General features: G+C 63.4%; 1 protein-coding gene across 1 annotated transcript in view; it reads right to left on the bottom strand.

Annotated features, from left to right (window-relative positions):
- Positions 1–3,003: 3,003 nt before the first annotated feature.
- Positions 3,004–11,952, bottom strand: part of CACNA1S (calcium voltage-gated channel subunit alpha1 S) — a 56,680-nt gene continuing 47,731 nt past the window's right edge. The window contains exons 34-44 of the mRNA XM_086343106.1: positions 11,479–11,606; positions 10,419–10,515; positions 9,805–9,907; positions 8,926–9,027; positions 8,619–8,743; positions 6,832–6,960; positions 5,975–6,225; positions 4,714–4,799; positions 3,935–4,026; positions 3,621–3,761; positions 3,004–3,516 (exon numbers count right to left, since the gene is read on the bottom strand). Of these exons, the coding sequence (XP_086199232.1) occupies positions 3,265–3,516; positions 3,621–3,761; positions 3,935–4,026; positions 4,714–4,799; positions 5,975–6,225; positions 6,832–6,960; positions 8,619–8,743; positions 8,926–9,027; positions 9,805–9,907; positions 10,419–10,515; positions 11,479–11,606 (1,506 nt within the window). The 3' untranslated portion in view covers positions 3,004–3,264. The remainder of the gene's footprint in view (positions 3,517–3,620; positions 3,762–3,934; positions 4,027–4,713; positions 4,800–5,974; positions 6,226–6,831; positions 6,961–8,618; positions 8,744–8,925; positions 9,028–9,804; positions 9,908–10,418; positions 10,516–11,478; positions 11,607–11,952) is intronic.

Raw genomic sequence — 11,952 nt, 5'->3', positions numbered from 1 at the left:
ACCTGCTGGCTAAGGGTCGGAGTTGCAGAGCCTGTGAGAGGACCAGCCCGATGCTGAGATGTGCGCTGGGAGCCGAGCTGCCCAGCTCCCCCACGAGAGACTCAGAGCCCCATCAGGTCAGCCTCCGCCCAGTGAGGTTGGGCTCTCTCAGTGACCAGCTCTGACCCAGTCCAAACAGCTGCTTCTTGGAGGGCCAGGCCCTTCCATGGTCACACTTACGCCTCCCAACAGCCTGGAAACAGAAATCATTCCCCCATTTACAGGAGGAAGAAGCTTGAAAGGGCGCGTGAGTGCCTGATGTCGGGGTAGAGGGCGGGTGGAGGGCCTTGGGGCTCCACTGGCCCGGCTCCAGGGCTGTGCTCCGTCACGTTGCACAGGGCAGCTCGGCTTCAAGGACCACTTGGCCCGGCCAGAGCTGGGCCTGGAGATGCACCGGGACTGGACCTGGGCCGCCTCCGCCCTTGGGAGCCGGGCCGCCTCCTTGGTTCAGAGACGCTCCATCTGAGCTCCACAGCTTCCAGATGAGGGAAGGGGCTTCCCCCCACCCCACGCCCTCTACGTGGCTCAGTGCCCGCCCCAGCCCCCAGTTTCATCCCGCCCCTTCTGCAGATCCCCCAGCACAGCTGGGCCACAGGTCTGCAGGGGATGGGCTGGGAGAAGCTGGGGTGCAGCAGACAGCACTCTGGCCGGGAACCCAGTTGGAAGGCTCTGCTGACCGGAGGGGCCCGCTTGCCCACTCCCGTGGCCCCTGCCTGCAGCCTTCCACCCTGTGTTCCCTTCGTCCTTTATTTGGGGCCTGGCAGCCCTCCATGGAGACACCCACCAATCATTTAAAGGGGAGCTGGGGAGAGGCAAGACTGTACATGCCAACCATCGGAAGGTCCTGCGTGTGGCGGAGGAAATGGCCTGGACTGTCCCAGAGGGTGAGAGCTGGGCTTCCTCGGAGCCAGCAGGCACCCGTCCCTCGGGCTGGGAGGCCGGCCAGACCTCCTGTGAGGGCCATGGAGCCACGGCGCGGGATTGAGTCCCGCCGGGGCCCTCCTGCCAGCATGGGGCCTCTGGCGCATTACCTGTCCTGTCCTGTCCTGGTCCTGCTTGCAAAATGAGGATGATGCTTCGTTTTGAGAACAAGAAGAAATGGATGTGGGGCCCCTGGAACAGAGCCTGCCGCAGAGCTGGCATTCTGTACATTGGGCATTACGCTCATTAATAATTCCGCTTGTGAATGGAGACATCCTTTTATAGACTTTTCTGTGTCAGTTTTCAGCCAGGCTGCAGGTGGACTATCTTCTCTCTCCCCCGGAGGAGGCAGGGGAGAAGTGTGAGTCCTCTCCGTGACGGTGGAGCCAGGGAGGCAGCCCTTGCCTCGGGAGGCCCGTGCCCCCGCCCCCTCCCCGGGTCCTGGACAGAGGGCGCAAGGCTGCAGCCCTGGGCGGTGACCCCAGGTTACGGGTGGTGGGGCACCGGCCAGGGCAGAGGCCACACTGGTCAGCATTTCCCTGCGTTTATTTGACAGCGCTTGGGCACTGTGTAGAAGAGCACTCAGCTCTGGGGTTCGGGATAAGCCTGGGGGACCTGCTCCTGCCTTGGTCCAACCTGGCCTCAGCTGAAAGTGAAAGCTTTAGTTGCTTCAGTCATGTCCGACTCTTTGGGACCCCATGGACTGTACCTGCCAGGCTCCTCTGTCCATGAAATTCTTCAGGCCAGAATACTGGAGTGGGTAGCCATTCACTTCTCCAGAGGATCTTCCCAGCCCAGGGACTGAACCCAGGTCTCCTGTATTGCGGGCAGATTCTTTACCAGCTGAGCCACCAGGGAAGGCCTCGGGCTGGTGTGAAATCATGTCACAGTGGTGACCTGCTGCGATGGGAACACGTGTCGTGGGGCCACCAAGCCTTTGGGGGTATTTGGGAGGTGCTTTCTGCAGGAAGTAATAGCAAAGCTGACTACAGGCTAGGGGTCTGCTGGGCTCAGGGTTCGCTAAAAGGCAGGCAGCTATCCCCGGCTGGGCTGCAGGGGCTGGAGGGCGGGTAGACAGGCCCGAGGGCTGGGGCTGGGTCCAGGGCCAGGGTTGTGCACCCTATGCTGAGGCTTTGGAGGCTTCAGGGGGTTTAAGCGAAGGGCTGAGTCGGCAGCTTTCTCCATTTAGAAGGATCAGGGTCAGGCTGGGGGGCCGGCAAGAAGTTGCGATGCCGTTGGGAGGCTGTGGCAGTAGGTGAGGTCTGGAACGAGGACCAAGTGTCGGGGGAGCCACCGTAGGAGGGGACGGGCCGAGAAACAGAAGGACAGGGTTCCATGGGGCAGGGCGGGGGAGGGTCCGTCTCAGATTCTGAGAGAGTGGGGCCCCAGGTCACAGGCTGCAGGGAGGGGTGAGGAGGTCGGCTCTGGACATGATGGGCTTTCGGCTCAAGCAGGACATCCTCAGAGCCGAGGAGCAGGACACGGAGCGGGGTTTAGGAGAGGTGGGACCAGGCCACGGGGGCGGGGCCTGGACCTGGGGGCGGGGCCGGGGTGGGGCGGGGCCGACCACGGGGGGCGGGGCCGGGACCAGGGGCGGGGAGGACCACTGGGGACGCGGGTGCTCGGCACTAAATGAGGAAGATGATGTCTAGAGAGTGGGCTGACCCTGCAGGAAGGAGAGAGGACCCAGCACCCTGAGGACGCCCTCCCCTGAGAGATGGGTGGCCTGGGGGAGGTCCCCGGGAAGCCGCGAGAGGGAGCACGTGACAGGGGAGGAAACGAGGGAGAGCGAGGAGGTGGATGCCACGGCCTTGCTCCCTTAGGCCGCGAGCGGGGCCCCCTGAGGCTCTGAGGGGTGGGCAGGCAGTGGATTCCGGTCGAGCTGCGGGGAAGGGCAGCTGTGAGGGCCTGGACGCCCGGAAGCTCCACGCCATCCTCAGAGGCCCCTCCGCCCCTGCAGGAGGACCATCCAGAGGCCCCTCCGTGGGAGCAGGGCTGGGGGAGGTATAGAAGGGCCCCCAGAAGGAGACAAGCAGTGCCCTGTCGCAGGCCTGGAGACTTTAATGTCCTGCCAGCACTGACCAGGCCTCTGAACGACACAGAAGCTCTGTCCACTCACGCGGCTTGCTGGTGAGGAGAGTGACTTCACCTTCTGCCCGCTGACCTTGGACGTGTTTCTTGACCCCCTTGCCCGCCCCAGCCCACCCCTCTGTCCATCGAGGCTGCCGAGCCGGGCTAACTCTCCCGCTTCAGCTCCCCCACCCTCGGTCTCGCCAGCCTGGGCCCACGCAGACGCCGAGGCCTTCATGGCCTGCGGGGAATCAGGGTCTCCTGGGAGCCCTCACGCAGGTCGAGGCTGCCCAGGGAGGACCCGAGGCCTGGGCACCCTCGGGCACCAGGCACGCCCTCCAGGGCCTCGCGTCCCTGCAGAAGCTCTGCGGCTGCCACCTCCACTTCCCGCGGTTCCATCCGGCAGGCCTCCGCCAGCGCCTGGCCCGTGGCCATGATGAAGTTAGCATCCGCCGCCAAGCTGTCCAGGCCCCCTCGAACCAGAGCCTGCATGGAGAGCAGGCCGGGTGGGTGGTCCCGAGGTGGTGGCCCACCCCCCACCCTCTCCACCGCAGGCCGTAGCAGGGCCACCCCAGACGCAGCACCCTCACCTCGCGGATCAGCAGGGCCATGGCTGGAGCTGGACCCCCAGGGGTTCCGTCCTCTGTCCTACTGCCGGGCGGCGCCTCCCCGGGCAGGGACCCTGGGGTGGGGCTCTGCTCCTCGGGCACCTGGGAGTCTGCTCCCGCGTGCTGTTTGGAGAGCACCGAGGCACAGACCCCTCAGGGAGGCCAGAGCCCATGGGGACGGGGAAGGCCCAGCCAAGATCCCAGGTCGGGGAGGACAGGGGTCCCGTCCCTTCTGCTGAGTCACTGCCACCCCCTCTCTGCCTGGAGCCTGCTTCCTGTCCTCTCTGGCCTGTTACCTGGCAGGAGGCAGCGGGGGCCTGGGCCCTGGGCGTCCTTCTCCGGGGAAGCTGTCCCTGCGGCCACTCCACTCGGGACTTGCCATGGGGCCCTGTGGGCAGAGTGGGCCCAGGGCTCAGTCCTCCTGGGGGCCTTGGGTCCACAGAGCTCCCCTCGGCCAGCCAGCCCCACCCTGATGCCCTCAGGGTCCTAGAGGTCCACCTACCCTAGGCCGGGCAGGACTACCCCCCGCCCCCTCCGCTCCACCCCCATTTGCCCTGGTCTCTGTCCTTGTGGGCTTGGGAGGGGATCAACGCCAGACCCTGACCAGCTTTGGCCAAGCTGATCTTTGTGTGAGTGTGCATGGGTGAACATGCGAGATATGTGTGTATGGGTGTACATGAGTGTGTGAGTGTGTCAGGGTCAGAAAACACGCCGAGCACCCTCATCCCCTATGAACTGCAGCTTCCTTGGTTCCCTCCTGTCCCGCGCGGCAGTCTAGGACCCACTGGGCAGCCGCCAGGTCAGCTGCTGAAGGGCAGAGCTGAGCTGCCGGGATGTCCAGGGGCTGTCCTTTGGCTGGGGAGGGGCGTGCCCGGGGAGAGCCCTTTCACAGTGCAGACCCCCACCCCGCCGCCTTCACTCTGGCCCCTGTGTGGCCCCTTCCTCTGCCTGGGTGATGAGCTGGTCCCTGTCACCACGGGCTCCCACCTCCTGGCCGGGTTCCCCAACCCGACAGCAGGCTCCCCAGGCCTCTCTGGGAGAAGGTCAGCCCCTCAGGGGCACAGGAGAAACTGACCCAGGGCCCCCCGGGGCTGGCCGAAGAGTCCTCCTCTGGTGGCAGGCGTCTCTGTCTCCCCTGCGAGCTCCCCTTCGTAGTGGACACTGAAACGGGAGTGTGGCCAGTGAGCCGCGGGCTGCTGGCTGCCCCATCCCGGCCTTCCTGGGCCCCACAGCCTTTCCCTCGGTCCTGGGCCCGTTGCTGTAGAGTGGCCTTGACGCCCGAGTCCTCGTTTCTGGCAGCTCCCTCAGTGTCCCTAGCTAGTTGGGTCCCAGGTCCTTTGTCTTCTCAGGACTCACTCTCTGAGGTCATTTGGCCATAGCTGGACTCCGTGGCACATACTCCCGACAAGACTGCACAGGTCTGGGCACAGGCCCGGATCTGCATGTCCACAGAGCCCAGCATTACACTGCCCCGTGGTGCAGGCGCCCTCCTAGGCGTGTGGACTTAATTCAGGGGCCCTCTGGCTGGAGCGCGGTGCAAGCAGCCTGGCCTGGGAAGCAGCCGCTCCCCTGACCTCTGCTCTGTCGTACCCATTCCCGAGGGTGAGGGACCCAGACTCTCCAGGCCAAGGACACCCCAGCCCGGGCCTCGGGTCTGGAACAGGAGGTCTGCGTGGAGCCCAGCCCACACTACGATGGCCAAGGCCCTCTCTGTTCATCCCTCGATCCCTGGCACTCGATCACAGATTATATCCAGTCTGCAGCTCGGAGAAGGCAATGGCACCCCACTCCAGTCCTCTTGCCTGGAAAATCCCATGGATGGAGGAGCCTGGTGGGCTGCAGTCCATGGGTTGCTTAGAGTCAGACACGACTGGGCGACTTCAATTTCACGTACTGAAGAAGAAAATGGCACCCCACTCCAGTGTTCTTGCCTGGAGAATCCCAGGGATGGGGAGCCTGGTGGTCTGCTATCTATGGGGCTGCACAGAGTCGGACATGACTGAAGTGACTTAGCAGCAGCCCATGGCTGGCGAGAGGGGAACCACTGGAGCCCAGATCCAACGACTGAACCTTAATTGCTCGGGTGTGCCTCTCCTAACCACACAGGTCCTTCTCCGGACCGGCCAAGACGTGGAAGAAAAGCCACAGGGTGCTGACTGAGGCCGACCCGAGGCTGCCCCCTGCTGGCCACATCAGTCTCTGCCGTCCAGGCCAGTCTCGCAGCAGGGCAAAGGCTGGACCCCAGAGAGTGCCCCACAAAGGCCCGGGGCCCACCAGCCACGTCTACCGGTCCCACTCCAGCCCCAACATCCCGGGCTGCTAGCTGCTGCCACTACCTGGGAAATGCTGGGCTGTTGCCATGGTTGCCGTTGCCACTGGCAACGTTGGCGTTGGCATTGTTGGTGTTGGCACGAGCAAGGGGGTGGGTACTCGGACTTTGAGGGAAGTCCTCCAGGAAGACGGGCGATTCCATCTCCTCCATCTCAATTTCAGTAAACTGGAGGGGTCTCTGGTTGGCCATGTGCGGGGCCAACGAGTTGGTCCTTTCCAGGAAGCTGTCCACCTGGCCAAACAGGCCGCCGGTCCTCTGGGGTGAGGAGGAGAGGGGAGGACTGAGAACAGGGGCTGGGAGCCAAGGGCCCACCCCCTGGACGCCGGCCGGTGGCGGGAACAAGGCCAGAGGGGAGCGGTCCAGGCTGAGGTCAGACAAGGGACTAGCATCCTCAGGGTGGCCTCAGTTTGGGGGGTGGACAAGACACCCCTAAGAACTGTAGGGTACCAGATATTCGGACAGGAATGTGGGCAGTGGGAAGCCCGGAGCCAGGCGCCTGGAGGAAGGGCTCTAGTCCCGCCTCCTCAAGTCACTTTGAGAGTGGCTCTGCACATCTCGGAGGGTCTCTCTGGGCCCCCGTTCCTATGAATAACCCAAGAAACTTCGGCGAGGTGGTCCTGAGAGACCCTCCGGCGAAGCAGGTGGGCGTCTGATGGGTGGAGCTGCCTCGGACTCGGGCAGGGGAGGAGGGGGAGGTTGGGAGAGGCTAGAAGGAAGGACAGGGCACCTCAGGCAGGAGGGTCACTGGTGGGGGGCGTCCCGGGAGCCGCGGGCAGCGGGTGTCCCCAGCCCCGCATATGTGGCGGGGCTCCCAGCCTCCTTCCTGGAGCACACACACTGGGGGGCCACGGCCTTGCTCACCCGGAAGATCCCTTCCTCCATCGCGGCCTCCACCATGGCTCTCTCCAGCTCCTCTTCGGCCGTCAGGTCTCCCGAGATGGTGCGGCGGATCTCAGGGGCTGCCTCTTCCTCGATGGTCCTCAGTCCAGCCTGGGGACGGAGAAGGGACTCAGGGGCCCTCCAGGCCAGGAGGGAAGGACAGACTGCTTCCCTCACTCTCTCCTAATCCCGGCAACCAGGGCTTCCCTGAAAGCCCAGGCCTGTTCATTCTTGCCCCGGGGCTCCTCCTCCAGCCTCTGGGATCATCCAAGCCCTAACGGCTCTCAAGGTGTCTTCTTTCGCCCTCACAGGGGCTTTATCCCCGCCCAGGCCTCCAGGTTGGAAAACCCTCTCACTGCCCACGGTCTTCACACACATGACCTCTTTTGATTGCACGTGCCATTAATGCCACATTGTAAGCTGATCGGAGTTCATACCATCAGCAATAGAACAAATCAAGGTTGGTGTCACCCGACAGTTTGCAAAGAGAACCCAGCATCACTGCTGGGACATTCCTGTCCAGGAGGCAAGCCCTCGATCTGTCGTGAGGGAACGTCCTACAAACCCAGACTGAGGGCTGTGCTGGCTAGAAGCTTCCAAGTGTCAAGGTCGCGTCAGGGAAAGACTTGAGGAGCTAAAGACTAAAGAGATCGCACAGCTAAACACAACACGTGATTCTGGGTCCAGTCCTTTGCCATGAAGGACACTACTGGGACCACTGGGGAAACATGCATGGGGTCTAAGGATTCCACGGGACTAACGCATCCGTTTCCTGATCTTGGCGGCTGCGTCACGGTTATGCAGAAGGCTCACGGAGGAACATGCCCTTGTTTTCAGGAAACACACACTGACCGGCTCAGGGCTGAACACTGGGCACGACTCTCAAATGGTTCAGGAAAAAAAAAAGACTTTTATATTGCGCATGCTATTTTTAAAACTCTGAGATTGTTTCACAGTAAAAATTGAAATAAAATTTTGAACACACAGCCCGATTGTGTGAATGTTTTTTCAATTTATCCATTATGTGCACTATACTTAAAACACTGAAATTGAAAACAGACAAGGCTTCCCTGGTGGCTTGTGGTCAAGAGTCCACCTGCCAGTGCAGGAGGCACGGGTTTGACCCCTGGTCTGGGAAGATCTCGCGTGCCGTGGAGCAGCTCCGTGGCACCACCACCACTGAGTCTGTGCTCTGGAGCCTTGGAGCCACAGCTGCTGAACCCACGCGCTGGAACTCCTAAGCCTGAGTGCCCTGGAGCCCGCGCTGCACACCAAGGGAAGCCACTGCAGTGAGAAGCCCGTGGGCTAAGCGTAGCCCCCGCTCGCCACAGCTAGAGGAGAGCCCGCGAAGCAGTGAAGACCCAGCACAGCCAAAGAGTAAATAAAATAAAAATTATAAGAAGAAAAACGGGCAAGATAACACAAAATTCTACATATATTTGGATACCCAATGGGTCATTTCAAGCCCCTTCATTCCCCTAGGAAATCTGCCCTCTTTGGAGACCACCGCTGTCACCTAGCCCCATCTCTCCCTTGTGTTCAGGGCGTAGGACCCATGGCTCTGGGTCGTATCATCCCAGGGACGGAAAGGCTCTGGGTTCTTCCCTTGAGCTTGAAGCATCTCCCATCCAGGGCCGTCATCTCACCCCCATGAGTCCCGGCTCCTCCCGCCCCGTCTGCCTTCCCTGCCGGCCCCCAAAGACAGAGAGGGAGCTAGAGTCCAGAGACCAGCTCAGCAGCGGAGCCCCCGGGGCTCGGGGTGGGCTTACCTGGATCTGCACGGTGTCCTTCTTGGGCCGGTACCCATAATACTCCTCCTGGCGCCTCATGAACTTCCGGAAGTGCTCCTGGATGAGGAACGTGGCGTAGAACTTCCCCACCGTCACCTCGTCATCTGCAGAGGGGCCGACCACAGCCAGCGGGTGTGTGAGGCTGGGGTCAGCGTGTGGCCAGAGGACTGGCCCCTGGCTCCCCTCCTCCAGCTGGCCTGACCCCATGGGGTCTGCCCAAAGCTATAGAGGGCCGGGCCATGCTCCAATGCCCCTGGGCTCCTCTGGGCCCCCAGGGCGCACCCACCTCCTATGGGAGGGATGACCTGGTCCAGGAGCTTCATGCTGGTCCTCTTCCAGACCTTCTTGATGATGGCTCGCAGCTCCTCGTTGGCCTGCTCGAAGTTACCTGGGGCAATGGACAGGCCGGGTCAGCAGCACTTGACAGGGCCACCTCTCGCTCAGCAGATGGTGGCTGGCTTTTCCCTGTGGTGGCTGCTGCCCTGGGCAGACTTTGCTGGGGGGGAACGATTGCTGTGCCCCTGGGGCAGCCCAGCCTCAGGTCACGTTTGCCCCAGAAGGCCTGGCTTCCAGCACCCAGAGTGGCTGACTGCAGAGGCTGTCCCCTCCTGTACTCCCTACCGTCCCAGGACAGTCATCAGTCCCCCGCACACTTGGTCTGTTCCACTTCCTCCAGGCAGCCCTCCAGGCGCTCCGCCTTGGCCCCCCCCCACGACCCCTGGCCCCCCCACCCCCCGCTTCCCTCTCCTTGCCCTCCGAGGAAGCCTTCCCTGCCGCTGCCTGCTGCCTGCCATGGTCCCCTTTGGGGTGGCTCCGACCCAGCTGGGTCCCCATGAGAGTGAGGTCCCCTCACCGCCCCCCACCCTGTCTGTCTTCCGGACAGGAAGCCCTGCCCCAAAGTTCCTGCCTAAAGGCCCCCCAGGCCCACGCCTCTCACACTAACACTGCCTCCTCCCGCCCCACCTCCATCAGAGCTGGCTGTGTGAGGACAGAGGCTGGGTGACTCTGCCCTACAGATCCTGGGGGCGCCCGCTGAGCCCTAACGTGGCCTCGGCCTGGGTCTCCCCTCTGCTTCTCCCCAAGACTCCCGAGCCCCGACCTTCAGCTCAGAGGGCCTGGCAGGACCTGCGGGAAAGCCCGGCCCCCGGGGAGGGGCCGCCCACACCTTCCGTCTTGATCTTCAGAGCTGTGCGCACCAGGGCGAAGAGCGTGGCATTGAAGGTGACCGTGCCGTCGCTGTTGAGGGGCATGTTCATGCCCACCAGCCGCTGTGCGGAGACAGGGCTCACTGCGGGCGGGGCCCCTGGGCAGTGCTCGTCCTCACCGGGTGGGGGCAGGGGGATGGGACTGGGGGAGACTGACCATGGGGGAGGGGCTGGGGGAGACTGACCATGGGGGAGGGGCTGGGGGAGACTGACCATGAGGGGAGGGGCTAGAGGAGACTGACCATGAAGGGGAGGGGCTGGGGAGACTGACCATGGGGGAGCGGCTGGGGGAGACTGACCATGAAGGGGAGGGGCTAGGGGAGACTGATCATGGGGGGAGGGGCTGGGGCTGGGGTGCAGGGTGCCTACGGTGCCCTCCCTGAGGGGGTGAAATGTGAGCTGGGGACGCTGCTGAGATTTAGTTCCCAGGCAGGGATGTGCGCACCCAGGGGACAACTGCTCTAAAGTGACTCACCCACTCACCCCGCCCCACGGCCCCTGCCTCCTCCTCCGGGGGTGGGGGTCGGTGAAGGTGGGAGGGGGGTGCCCACCCCTCGCTGGCAGCGCTGGTTACCTTACACGCTACCCGGTGGGGGCAGAACTTCCCGAAGCCCAGCGGGGGCTGGATCCTCCTCAGAAGGGTCACCACGTCCAGGTGCTTGATCCTGCCCCTGCGGGGGTCACCAGACCTGTGCCCCAGGCACCCCCACCTCCCTCCCTGCCAGGAGAAGGGCCCAGGGGAGGGAGCCAGGAGACAGGGACGCCCCCTGACTTCCAGCCGTGTGTGGGGAGTTGGGAAGCTGGGTTTCCTTTCTGAAGAAGGAACAGTGTTCGAACTCACTGCTGCCCAGCGCACAGAATGGGCTCTCTGTTGGCAGGGGCGGGGGGCAGGTAAGAAGAGGCCAGTGTCCCCTCAGATGCAGGATCTCCAGGGCTGGGACCCAGACCTCATTTTTCCCAGGGGGAGCCTTCCTTGGGCTTTAGTCAGACTGTCTGGGGGCTCTGGGCTGTATTAATAGAAGTAGAGGGTGTGCATCAAGGCGGGTGAGAGCCCACTCGCAGAGGCGGGTAGAGCCTGCAGGTGCTGCCATGGGGTTAGCTAACGTGTGTCCTGGTTGGCACAGTGCCTGACACCTGGGAAAGTCGTCAACCGTGAGCAGGCGACCTTCTTACAAAGAACGTAAGGCAGCCCGGCTCCCCAGAGTTCAAGTGCACTCGAAGGCCCCGGAGGCCAGGTTACCCCAGTATAGATTCTGCCTCCGTCGGTGTAGGGTGAGGCCGGGGCCTGCACTTTCATCCAGCTCAGCTGCTTGGTTAGTGACCACATTCTGAGCAGTGGGGCCTAGAATGCCTGGGGAGGTAGTAAGCTCTCTGCTCCTCGAAGTGTCCAAGTGAAGCTGGATAGCCATCTCCCAGGGACGACCAGGGGGCTTCTGCCCCGGGGGCTGTGGGTTCCCTCCCAACCCTGAGAGACTTCTCTTCTCTGCTCTGGGCCCTTGGGTAACAAAGGGAGGGAAAGCCTGCTCCTTCCTGCTGGACTGGAGGGTGGCTCGCTGTCGGACGCCAGGCGGGGCCTAGAATGCGAGGGGGCCGGGGAGGGACGGGCCAGCACAGGGCCAGCAGCCTGGACTCACGTAGCCTCCGGGTCGTACTCCGCCCAGATGGCCTTGAACTCATCCAGGTGATGAGGGCCCAGGATGGACCAGTCCCGTGTCAGGTAGTCAAAGTTGTCCATGATGACGGCCACAAAGAGGTTGATGATCTGTGGGAGGAGAGCAGAGGGGTCCCTGCACGGGAAGGCAGGTGGCACGGTGATGGGCTGGGGGTGTCCAGGGGGCCTGGCGGTGTCCAGGGGACCTGGGTGTGTCCACGGGGCCTTGGGGTGTCTGGGGGGCCTGGGTGTGTTCACGGGGCCTGGGGGTGTCCAGGGGGCCTGGGTGTGTTCACGGGGCCTGGGGGTGTCCACAGGGCCTTGGGGTGTCTGGGGGGCCTGGGGGTGTCCACGGGGCCTGGGGGTGTCCACGGGGCCAGGGTGTCCACAGGGCCTGGGTGTCCACAGGGCCTGGGTCCACAGCTTCTCCAGGGGGCCTGGGTGTGCACGGGGCCTG

The sequence above is a fragment of the Bos grunniens genome, chromosome 16 (assembly GCF_055505025.1).
Source record: "Bos grunniens cultivar Pamir isolate PY7600 chromosome 16, Bosgru_T2T1.0, whole genome shotgun sequence".
NCBI lineage: Eukaryota > Metazoa > Chordata > Mammalia > Artiodactyla > Bovidae > Bos > Bos grunniens.
Note: the sequence above shows the minus strand (reverse complement) of the source record. Positions and strands in the feature narration are given on the sequence as shown.